The sequence below is a fragment of the Triticum aestivum genome, chromosome 2D, assembly GCF_018294505.1.
Source record: "Triticum aestivum cultivar Chinese Spring chromosome 2D, IWGSC CS RefSeq v2.1, whole genome shotgun sequence".
Lineage (NCBI taxonomy): Eukaryota > Viridiplantae > Streptophyta > Magnoliopsida > Poales > Poaceae > Triticum > Triticum aestivum.
The window spans coordinates 580,794,132-580,806,688 of record NC_057799.1 but is presented as its reverse complement, the minus strand read 5'-3'; the positions used below and the strand labels follow the sequence as shown (position 1 = coordinate 580,806,688).

At 45.1% G+C, this 12,557-nt stretch overlaps 1 protein-coding gene across 2 annotated transcripts; it reads left to right on the top strand.

Annotated features, from left to right (window-relative positions):
- Positions 1 to 2,415: 2,415 nt before the first annotated feature.
- On the top strand, positions 2,416 to 7,951 carry LOC123054676 (uncharacterized). 2 transcript variants are annotated; one of them, XR_006426291.1, is made up of 3 exons: positions 2,416 to 3,660; positions 4,500 to 6,825; positions 6,935 to 7,951. XR_006426291.1 is itself a non-coding variant. In XM_044478491.1 (2 exons), exons 1-2 carry the CDS (start codon positions 2,461 to 2,463, stop codon positions 4,884 to 4,886), a joined length of 1,587 nt encoding a protein of 528 aa, XP_044334426.1. In that variant the 5' UTR covers positions 2,416 to 2,460; the 3' UTR covers positions 4,887 to 7,951. The 2 variants fall into 2 exon arrangements, 1 of the variants encoding a protein (XP_044334426.1); XM_044478491.1 differs by having other exon boundaries at positions 4,500 to 7,951.
- Positions 7,952 to 12,557: the final 4,606 nt, after the last annotated feature.

Sequence of the window (12,557 nt, the reverse complement as noted above, 5' to 3'; positions counted from 1 at the left end):
ACTTTCGGTACTCCGAAAAATACCCGAATCACTCGGAAACTTTCCGATGTCCGAATATAGCCTTCCAATATATCGATCTTTACCTCTCGACCATTTCGAGACTCCTCGTCATGTCCGTGATCTCATCCGGGACTCCGAACAACCTTCGGTACATCAAATCACATAAACTCATAATACCAATAGTCATCGAACGTTAAGCGTGCGGACCCTACGGGTTCGAGAACTATGTAGACATGACTGAGACATATCTCCGGTCAATAACCAATAGAGGAACTTGGATGCTCATATTGGCTCCTACATATTCTACGAAGATCTTTATCGGTCTAACAGCATAACAACATACGTTGTTCCCTTTGTCATCGGTATGTTACTTGCCCGAGATTCGATCATCGGTATCATCATACCTAGTTCAATATCGTTACCGGCAAGTCTCTTTACTCGTTCCGTAATGCATCATCCCGCAACTAACTCATTAGTCACATTGCTTGCAAGGCTTATAGTGATGTGCATTACCGAGAGGGCCCAAAGATACCTCTCCGAAACACGGAGTGACAGATCCTAATCTCGATCTATGCCAACTCAACAAACAGCATCGGAGACACCTATAGAGCATCTTTATAATCACCCAGTTACGTTGTGACGTTTGATAGCACACAAGGTGTTCCTTCGGTATTCGGGAGTTGCATAATCTGATAGTCAGAGGAACATGTATAAGTCATGAAGAAAGCAATAGCAATAAACTTAACGATCATAATGCTAAGCTAACGGACGAGTCTTGTCCATCACATTATTCTTTAATGATGTGATCCCGTTCATCAAATGACAACACATGTCCATGGTCAGGAAACTTAATCATCTTTGATTAACGAGCTAGTCAAGTAGAGGCATACTAGGGACACTTTGTTTTGTCTATGTATTCACACATGTACTAAGTTTTCGGTTAATACAATTCTAGCATGAGTAATAAACATTTATCATGATATAAGGAAATATAAATAACAACTTTATTATTGCCTCTAGGGCATATTTCCTTCAGGTGGCTCCATGTTGATTTCCCTAATGATCATAGTTTATATATATTACTACCCATGAAATGATATTCTCTACAAAGTGTAAGCACACGAAGAACAATAGCAACTGAAAAATGACATTTGTATTAATGGGCAAATCTAAAAAAAGTATAGAAAGGTACCAAACAAAGTAATATTAATATAAATAACATGAACGTAGCAAAAAATATAGGTACGTTTGAGACTTATCAGCGGCGGCGGAAGTTGGGGCCGAGACATCGTGGATGGTCCGCACCAACATGCAGGACGCTTGCATGCCCAACACGCCGCGAAGGTCTGTCTTGGATATGCTCTAGCAGAGGGGACGTGTTGGGCATGGTGAAGGTGCCCTCCGTGGTCGTGTCCCGGCCTTTCAGTACCCGTTGTCGAGATGCTGCAGCTTTGCGGGCTGACCTTCTCTTCTAATCCTTTCCATGGTCAACTCCTCCTCCCGGGCCTTGAATTCTAAATTACCAATTTCATTCCGAACTCCTTTTAAAAATGAATATGGAAAAAATCACATATCGGAGAGATCGCCCACTAGCGCTGCTTTTTGGGCCAGCCCACATAGGAAGGCAGCGGTGAGATTTTGATCGATCTTAGGAAGGTTCTAGAACCTTCTCCCCGATTTTGGAAGATTCCAGAAGGTCTTGTTCACCGTTTTTTCTTTCTTTTCCTTTTTTAGATATTATTATTATTATTATTATTATTCCTTTTTAATTCGTGAAGATATGTCACATTCACATACATTCTTTGATTTTGTGTTTTTTCTTTTAAAATTCACAAACATTTTTTGAAATTCTAGAATGTTTTTTGAATCCAAGGACATTTTTAATTCATGAGCATTTTTTGAAACAAGTGAAACTTTTTAAAATTAACAAATATTTTTAATTTGTGAATATTTTTTGAATTCTAAAAAAATTTGAACTCAAAACATTTCTTAATTCGTGGACATTTTTTGATTTCATGAAAAAAGTTTAAATTGGATATTTTTTAATCCGTGGAATTCTTTCAATTCGAGAACATTTTTAAGTTCAAGATTTTGTTTTTCAAATTTCCGAACATGTTTTCAATTTGCGAACATTTTTTAAATTTGCAAACAATTTTTTTAATTTGTGGAAAAAATTCAAACTTTTGAACGGTGTTCACCTTAAGAAAATAATAATAATATAATTTAGTGATTTTTAAACATTCATTAGCTTTTGAACAATTAAAATAAAACCTACCGAAATAAAAAACAAACTGAAAAAAATCGAAAGAATGAAAGAAAAAGAACGCAAGTCGCCCGTCGGCCGGCGTGCGCCAGGCCCACGTAGTTGCTGGTACTGCGGTTGGAGCTTGCCTTAGCGATCCATAGCAGCGGCCAGCGGTTAGGTCTCCATTTCAGCTCGAGCTCGGCAGCCAAGCAACCATGGCTTCCCACCCGTCGCCGCCGCCGCCGCCGGAATACCCTAGACCACCCGCTGGAACCACCATAAGCGCCCTCGGCGACGACCAGCTCCGAGAGATCTTCCTCCGCCTCCCGGACCTCCCCAGCCTCGCCGCTGCCGCCTTCACCTGCCGCGCCTTCCTCAGCGCCGTCCGCTCGTCGCGCGCCTTCCGCCGCCGCTTCCGCGAGCTGCACGCACCCCCGCTCATCGCTCTCTTCCTCACACCCTGCATGCACACGGTACCGGCCTTCCCCTCCTCACGGCGCCCCTCCGCCGGATTCAGTCCCCTCCGAGACCACGCCGCCGCTTCCGATTCCGAGTGGGGGCTCGATTTCCGCGACATTGCCTATGACGACGGCTTCATTTGCATCGAAAACCGGACCACCAAGCAGCAAGTTTTGTACAATCCCCAAACAGCTGCCCTGATTCTCCGCCCCAAGGAGGACCACGACATGCCCTACGGCAGCTCCCTTGAATTCCACATACTCTCTCCCGAAGAGGATCAGAGGCCGTCCCGTGTGGTCTATGTCCGTCACGACTACTCGTGGGCTTGGGTACGCGTCGCCGTCCTCTCATCCGACACCATGGAGTGGCAGATGTTCCCGGAGACCGCGACGCCGCTGCCCGAGGGCTCCAGGCACGCAGCCAGCACGGTGGTGGATGGGTTTATCTGTTGGGAATTCGTGTCCCTGAACGAGGTATCTCTCAGCGAGTACATTTTGGTGCTCAACACAGACACCTTTCAGTTCTCTCGAATTGATCTGCCTCCGCCCTTGAGAGTGGTATACCCAAAATTTAAGATTGGTCAGACCAAGGATCGGAACCTCTGCATCGTCATTGAGAAGGATTGCACGCTTTTTCTTTGGATCTGCAAAACCGGTGATGACGGCGTCCAGAGATTTGTGCTGCACAGTACGTTCCCGTTGCACGCTAGATTTATGGAGGTCACCAGCTGTTCAGTGGAAGATCGATTCTCAGTGCAGCTTATGACGGTCTTCAATGGCTTTGTGTACCTTTCTATTTGCCCCTGGAAGAGTTTCAGGGATAAGTACAGATCCCCTGAGTGGTTCATGTCCTTCTCTCTGGAAACAGCGGAGCTGAACCAGCATTTTAAGAACAGAAAGCGAATTGGCTGCTCTGTCCATCCCTATTTGGCCTGGCCTCCTTTGGTAGACAACACGGTGAGCCTATTCTTGTGTCTGACCATGGTGGCTAAGGATTCCCTTTTATGTTTGGTATGTAGATTGTATGCTATGAAGTTTCCTGAGAGGATTGGATTGATGTATCGCTGTGAAGATATGCTATCGATTTTTTGTCAAAGTTACATGTCTTATTTGCATAACTCATAGTAGAGGAGCTGATAGTGATATTCCTGTTCCTTCCAAAAAAGAGTAGACGACCTCAACTACTTGTACATTGCTGCAAGGATGCAAATTGTCAAGGGTTTCTGCAGTTATAATGTTATATGATAGCGTTTTGATACAAATCTCCACATACATAATGCATAACTAGTACTACTATATGAATAGCTAGATTTATCAGTGGTGTTTAAATATTTGGAGGGTTTAGATTATATGATAGCATTATTACAAAGCTCCACATACATAATATATAACTACTAATTAGTATATGAAAAGCTAGATTTGTCAATAGTGTTCAACTCCTGGAAACAGCCTCTTGCAGAAATGCAAGGAAAGACTGCGTACATAAGACCCAAAGTAGTCGGACCCTGCGAAGCAGGAGCTACGTGCACTGGCCTGCCCTATTTTTAGTGTCTAAATATTAAGAGGGTTTCTGCAGATTAGAAGATAGCATTAGTATAAAGTTCCACATACATAATCTATAACTACTAAGTAGTGTATGAATAGGTAGATTTGTCAGTAGTGGTTAAGTATTCGGATATGGATAAGTTATATGCTCAATGGTAAGTTACGTTTTACACTGAATTCGGGACGGAGGGAGTATTTGTCTACACAAACACTTGTATTCCTTTTTACACTGAATTTCCTTTTTGTTACAGGAGGATTCAGAATATGAAGTTACTGGAAACAGCGTTGGAAGTGTTGGTCCTGAGAGCACAGAAAAGGATTCATCGTTTCTTATAAAAACATTACGATCATTCAAAGAAGCTTTGATTAAGGATGATGATGCAAATGTTGCTGAGATTGAGGCCTTCTTACTTTGCATTGATGTCGATGATGAGAAGAACTCTCTTGCTAGGAAAATCATTGCTTTAGATGAAATATTGATAACCGTGAGAGATCGTGTCTTGAGAGCAGGTGCAGACTCTGAATTCTACAGACTGAGAGCAGGTGCAGATTCTGAATTCTACAGACAGAAGACAGAAACAGAGAGCTGGTGGCAAATGTGCAAGGGGAAGTTATGGAGAGCTTTCTTCGGTAGCTGAATAAGTCTATCAGGAGTAAGGGCCTGTTTTGTTGGAGGCTTGATGGAACTTGCCTGGCCTGATAAGTGCCTGTGCGCGGTTTGGTTGGCGTCCTGAGTGCTTGGCTTGAGCTAGCATGCCGTGTTGTTATCCTGGTTGAGGCAGCTGGAGTTAGGAAGGAGTTTAGGCAAGGATGGCTGCCGATGCCATCTAAAAAGTAGGTCTTAAAACTTCATGTTTTCTTGGGCAAAATTCGTGAATATCAGGCTACATTCAGGCGATACTGTTTGTCAGGCACAGAGCTCAGGGTAGCAACCACACTGGTAAGTGAGCTTTTGTTGAAATGCGTTGGTACTTTAGTTTTTAGATTCTGTGATGATGGTATGTGCTAAGTTTTCTGTATGTTAGTTGAAACAGTGATGACTGTAACCATCATCAGTATTCACTATTCAGTATGACTTGTTTGCAAGAGACTGAGTCTTCAGTTTTATCTAATGATTCGTCGTTTTAGAGATTACCTAGAAACATACAGGTCTCAAACTGGTGGACCTTTTGTCAGCTTGGTATTAAATATTTCCTTTTTGTTTCAGAAGTGTATATATGTGCGAGAGAGTTTGAAGATCGTATAAGTAAAGTCGTGTGACCATTCTCTGTTGCATATAATTACTAAAATGGCACCTTTTTAGCTTTTCCCTTTTGCCAAGATGCTTGTCGTGTGAAATCATAACTGCGCTGCTATTTTTATTTGAAATGACCAAAAGGTTAAATAGTCAGGCTTATTTTGGTTGCAGCATGAGCTGTTTTTTACAGAGATTTTTCTCTCTGGAGTGTGCACCAAATGCTCGTCATTTTGTATTACGACTTATAGATACAGATTATTATTTCCTGCATTTGCTCGCTTTTTGTTTTACATTTTATGCTAGCTCACAAGTTAAGAAAATTTGTACTACTATTTTAAGTGGTCAGGCTGTCCATCAAATTTAAACTTCAAATGTTGAATGAAACTCGTATCTGAGGGAGCGCAGACTACACCGAATTTTGTTAACATAAATGGTTATTGGCACGCTTGCAGTTAGCATGGGGAGCAGTAGACAGTTCTGTGCTGATAGCAAGTGCCCTCCTGTTTCCATGGAGTCTTGTACAGGCACCAAAGTCATCTTCTATTTGCACGACGAGTGTCACTTTGACCTATATTCTATTTTCATTATAGATAATGGAAAATGGACATGGCTAAGATGCCATGACCTGGACCTTTAGCGCACCCAGGATGTTGCCTTATTTTTGTTTTTATTAATATTTAGGAAGAACATTGTTTCAGTTTATTCTAAATCATTGTATACAGAAAAGGCTAGAAAAATAAACTGGAACAATCAAATAGAAATTGAAGACAAGAACATTGTTTCAGTTTATTCTAAATCATTGTATACAGACAAGGCTAGAAAATAAACTGGAACGATCAAATAGAAATTGAAGACAATATATGCGTTCACAGGATGCACCACACACATCACGCTTCAGCACAACGGTAAACCTGAACCGTTGGCTGAACAACAAATGCTTTTTTCTGTATGTATATGTGAACATCAAAGGTTACTCTCTCTTGTTGGTTGTCCCCATCCCGAGAGTTGAGTTTCTTCTCCGGGGAGCCCATGCTGCCTATATTTCATTGAATTCAAAAACTATGTCGAAAGATTTATAAAACAATGCATGACTTGAGTTGAGTTTCTTCTTTGACTGCTTGAGTGGTCACACCGGATGTGGTCTGCCTGTCGTGGGGTGCGGGACTGCCTGAGTGTATGCACATCGCTTGCCTGCCAGTAGGCTGCGATGCCGCACAACCCCTCATCCGAAGTCCCTAGCAGCACGCGATTATCACATCCAGGCCACGACTGCTGCACCGATGAGTGACGGGCTTGCATTGCACATAACACAACAAAAGACAATCATTGTAACAAGAAAGGTATTGCACTGTGTTACATTACATTCTTAGTAGGGGTACAATGACCAAAGCCTTATCAAAGATGGAGCATTTTGTCAAAGACTCTAATTACATCTCTCTTCTTCTTTAGCTCCTTTGAGAAGCCCAACTTACAAGTCTCCTGGGAGAAGTTGAGCCCCTAACTTCCCATCCTGTGTTCACCATGCTGATTCTACCTCTCTCATGTAAGCCATTCATTTTGGGATTGGTTACTAGGCCCTGATGTTAATTCATTCAGGTGTTTAAGCTCACTAATCTATGGAGGTATGGCACCTTGGAGATTATTATGGCTAAGGTCCAGCCTTGAGAGTTGTGAAACTTGCCCAAACACATCAGGATTCAGGAATGTTCCCCCCCTAGTTCATTTGCTCGAAGATCGAGCTGTCGAAGCTTGGCGGCGTTGCTGATGCTTGATGGGATGACTCCTATGAGATTATTCCTGGAAAGATCTGTACTTGGTAAATTGTGGAGCGAACCAATTTTTTGGGGGATTGGACCTTCTAGCATGTTTCTAGATAGATCTAGAACACGTAGTTTTGAACAATTCATGATTGAGTCAGGGATTATCCCCTGGAATGAATTGGATTTCAGGTCAAGGACGCGAAGGTCGTGGAGCTGATTCAGGGGAGGTAACTGGCCGGAGAAGCCATTGTTGCACAAGCTGATGACCCGAAGGAGCGTTAAATTTCCAAGAGAGTGGGTGATCTCGCCTGACAAGCTTTTTCCGGGGATTCTCAGGGCAACGACACGCCCTGAATTCGGTGAGCTGCAAATGACACCCGTCCAGTCGCAGTGGTGGACGCTTCTGTTCCATGATCTCAGGACGCCTGTTGGGTCGTTGGTAGCCGCTTTGAAGTCGAGCAAGGAGAGCATGTCTGTGTTGTCCCCGTGTTTAACCGTTGTTGAACCATGGATGTTGCCAGTTCCATAAGACATCAGCAGCAGAAACGCCAGTAGAGTAGCCATGTCGAGTTCTTCAGGGAGTGCCCCGTCAGGCATGACCCGCGTCACTAGTGTTGCCTGCAAAATATGTGGAGCACAGACATGGCAGCTTATTCATCATGTTCACGGGCAGACCTAGTTACACGGGAGTCCATGATAAACCACTGAAAAACTTAATTATGTACTGAATAAGCGACAGCTAATATAGAACGAATTTGATAACGATCCAGGCATCATCAATCGATCTCACAATCACAACTACAGTTACGGAAGGCTCTATTAGCTGTGCAAAAATAAGATCACGTAGATTTCACAGCCAGAAGCAATCATGAAAAGAGAGAGTAGCGCCTGTTCAAAAAATAAAAGGAAAAAGTAAATAAAGAGTAGCGTACCTCTTCTCGTTGGCAGCAGCGCACAAATCGGCGGCTTCCGCAGCTTGGCTTTGCCTGTTTAAAATGCTCAGCTGGCTCAGGCCCCAGCGGTTTAAATGCAGTTTTTACCGCAGGTTTGCGTCACACACGCCATAGACCATACTGCAAGGTGCTAGCATTGACCTGGACTACCGGGTCAACGGAATTGAACCTTCCACTGCTACTTTTCTCTTCTCTTGGAGTGGTGCCCCCTACCACTGCCGTGGCACGAATTGCTTACTGAAGAAGGGACAAGGGCAGCAAATTCAGAAAGAAATGAAAAGAAGCTAACTTCATACTTCTTGCTTAGTTTAACTGAAGAAAGAGGACAGTTTTACTGTTCCTGCCATCTTTGACTAGTTTCCGCCGTCTGATCTTCATCTAATGGCAACTTACCGCTTAGTCGAGATGTCACCGGGAACTGCAGCCCTCCATCACGCATCCAACGGCCGAAAATGACTAAGCTGCCCCTATTTGAATGCCGACAACTAAAGCTCAAAGGAAAAATTCCAAGTCTATAACAACCCCGGATCACGAGTGGGAGAGAACTCCCGATCCGGTCCTTTTTACTCTGCATATAAGATTTCTGTGAAGTCAAACTTCGTAAAGGTTGACCAACTTTATAGTGATCCGTGAAACTAGTCAAAGATGGCCTGCACTTCTAGGGGAACATCCCCCGCCCAAGTACATTCATCTATCAAGATTTTTCATCTTTTTGGATGGCCGACTCAAGGCGCTTTCAAAAATCATTATTCGTAATGTTCGTGCGGGTGAAAGAGTGACAACATTGTTGCTCCAGTCCAATTACAGCCTCTTTACCGAAGTCTTTAGGGTATTTCTTTGAGCGGAGATTGATACCGCGAAGGTGTTTTCAAGAGATTTCATTGTAATTCTTAGTCATAGGAGTTACTTTGTATTTTCTTGGATCTTAGGTCCAAATCAGTGTACCTATAATTATTATGAGTATAAATAAAGTTAAAGGTGTTTCTAGAAAAAAAACACATGTATGTGCAAATATCGTGTCTTCCACGGCTAAATATACTCAAGGAAATAGTACCATTCAAATGCAGACTAGAGTCTTGACAGAGCCACCATTAAATAAAGGGTTGGAAGACGTATACTTCGGCTTCAACTTTGAATAATTTATGTACTAATTCCTATTAGAGGTCATGTCAAAGTCATGTGAGCTAAAAGAAGACATGTACTAAAGGCGATAGAACTCCCTGGCGGCGATGTCTAGGGTTACAACTTCTCTCGTGGGATTCCTCCTACTCCTTGATCTCGGAACTCGAGCTTAGGGCCAGTTCTTTTGTAGCTTCTAGCAGCTTATTGTCAAAATAAACTAGAAGCTCAAAAGAACTCGTTTTAGAGAAGCCAGCTGAGCTTATTTCTACCTCCTCCTCCTTCACAATGGAAAAAAGCTGGGGTCGAGTGGCTTCCCACAGCTTCCCGCAGCTTCTCACTTAAAAACGAAAGGGTATAGGGACATGCCCCTGTTGTTTGAACTTTTTACAGTGAAATTGCTATCGCCCAGTCAGTTCCCGACGCAGAAAAAAAAGCAGGCAGACGGGCTGCTCGATCCCCTCCCTCCCGCTCGACCCCTCCTCTGTTCTGTCGCTCCGCCTAGGGTTCCTCCTAACCACCGCCGCCGCCGCCGGTCGTTAGGTCCTCCGGTCCTCGACGAGGCCATCTCCGGCGACATGGCCAGCGGGTAGGCCACATCTTCCACCCCAGCTCGCATGGGCGCGACCCCTCCCTCGGCCGCATCCCCTCCGTCTCCGCTGTCCAGCAGCAGCTCCTGGCCCGGTCCGGCCAGGGCTCCACTCCGGCGGACGGCGCCCCACTCCGGCGGACGGCGACCCCCTTTCCCCTCCCCTCCTCCTGGCCGTGAGCCACCAAGGTGAGCAGCTCCTCCTATGATTTCTTTTGCAAAAAAGTTCATCTCGATTTGTTGCAAGGTACTGCTGAAGAATGATGTTTTCATCTTGATTTGCTATGATGCCTTTCTTATATATGGTAGCAATAATATTGCTATGGATGTATTGATCGTGCCAAATAGTAGTACAATTGTTGCCCTCTGGTTGCATAGAAGAAATATTGACATGATGCGTTGCTTATATATGCTTCTGTAAAAGCAATATCTAGCTATTGTTTGTACTACATATTAATTCTTCCAATTCTTTTGTATTGACATGCTGAAAAATAGATGAAAGCACAATGGGATAATGTGGGTCTTAGAACTTTCATTGACATTTATGTGGAAGAAGTGAATGCCAATAACCGTGGCAAAGAACGAACATTGACACCACTTGGATATGACAATGTGGTAAGAAAGTTTTTTGAGCGCACGAGGAGAGAATATACACGAAAGCAATTCAAGAATAAGTGGGATGTGCTGAAAAAAGAGTATGCTGTTTGGAAGACATTAACCCAAAAGGCATCAGGCATTGGGTTTGATCCTGTTACCAAGACCATTGCGGCTAGTGATGAATGGTGGGGACATGAGATACTTGTATACATATGTTCATATCAATTCCATTTGTTACTTTTCTTACTTTGCCGATTCTTGCACTAATTTGTGATATGCTTATTTTCAGAGAAATGAACTTGCCGCCAAGTTTCGATTTGCACCACTAGAGGACGAGATCAAAGTGAGTGCTATATTTGATGATGTCAGTGTGACAAATGAGTATGCGAGGGCGGCACCTCCCTCATCTCAAGTTGGTGCCTCTCAAATTCACATTGATGATGATGATGGGGCAGGTTCAAGATGTGAAGTAGATGCTACTCATGTGACACTAACAAAGCTAAAGGTTGAAAGAAGAGATCATGTCTTTATTCACCTAGTCCTCCGATGGTGCAAAAGGTTGCAAAATATAGTGAGGATAGAATGCAATTTAAGCGTATTGCCGACCTTTGGGAAAAGAGGGAGACTAGCCGCAATTCGGCGACATCTGAAATGAAGGAGGATCCTGTGAGAGATGAGATTAAGGAGATGAAGGACATGGTGGTGAATGATGGAGGTAAACCTGGAAGTGAAGTGTATTTCCATGCTCTAGAACTCTTTACGAAGAAGGAACATCGTGATGTCTTCAGTGCACTAAAGGAGGAAGATTCAAGTGTGAGCCGTGCTACCTATTGCTGGCGTAGCGACTTCCAAGACACCTACTCCGGCGCCAGCGCCGCGGTCTTCCCAGGCCGTGCGTGACGAGCAGCGCCACCACGTTGGTGATCCCGGGCGCCTCCGCGGGAAGAGTCCTCTGCATCACTCGCGGGACGCACCGGACTAGCATGCACGCCGAGACGCTGGCGAAAATGGCGCGTGGCCGCGAGGCCATGATAGAGCTCCGTCTAACGTGGTTAGAAGTTAGAGCGCGTCACGGTCTACGCAGATTTCGCCGCCACCTACACCAACAGAAGCTTTGGCGCGCGCGCAACTACTCCTCGACTTTCCTCCCGCTACGGAGAAGCTCGACGAGTGGAGAGCCACCATCCGGAGCCTCGTCAGCATCGCCAATAAAGATGAACCGCGACCAGCGGGACCCTCAGGCCGGCGCTCTGTCGAGCCGCCGCACGCCAGTGGTGGAAGGACCGGAGGTGCTGCGGCCACGGTGCACTCTCCTCCTCCGCACCAGCTACCGCGAACGCTGGCCCATCGGGACGACGCTTGTGATGACATTTCCATAGCGTCGTCCGACCCACGGACCCACCGCGATCAGCGTCAAGTTCTTCGAGAGCGAGCCCATGAAGACGCTCGAACCACCATCGAGCGGCGGCGCGAAGCGCGCCACCAGTCAGATAGGCGGGCAGGGCCCACTATGGACCACCCAGCACCAGGAGGTTCTGGTGGCCTACCTTACGAGGTGGGTTGTCCAGCCTTTACCCGTGAGCTGCGGCAGTTCTAGTGGCCCACTCACCGCACGTTCAAGCCTGAAGTCGGCGATAAGTACAACGGCAAGACTCACCCGTCGGAGTTCCTCAGCATCTACACCATCGCGATGCAAGCTGCCGGAGCTCGCGAAGACAAGGTGCTTGCCAATTACTTCCCGTTGGCACTTAAACCCAACGTCATGTCATGGTTGATGCACTTGCCAGCGAATTTCATTTCTTCTTGGTCGGATTTGTGCCATGAGTTTGTCGGCTCCTTCATTAGAGGCCACCAAGCTCATGGCCAGGCAAGCGATTTGCATGTCATCCCCCAGAAAGAAGGTGAAAACCTGCGCAAGTACATGCAGAGGTTCAGCCGGGTGCAGTACAACATCCCAGATGTTCATCCCGCCGCTGTCATCAGCGCATTCCATCAGAATGTGCGCAACCGCAAGATGCATGAAGAGCTGGCGATGAACAAGGTCAAGGATGTGG

What these genes read in the sequence shown, in the direction of transcription:
- LOC123054676 (XM_044478491.1), top strand. Translation starts at nt 2,461, where the DNA reads ATGGCTTCCCACCCGTCGCCGCCGCCGCCGCCGGAATACCCTAGACCA. An exon ending in CTCCTTTGGTAGACAACACG is followed by an intron (nt 3,661 to 4,499) that starts GTGAGCCTATTC and finishes TTTTTGTTACAG; the next exon opens with GAGGATTCAGAATATGAAGT.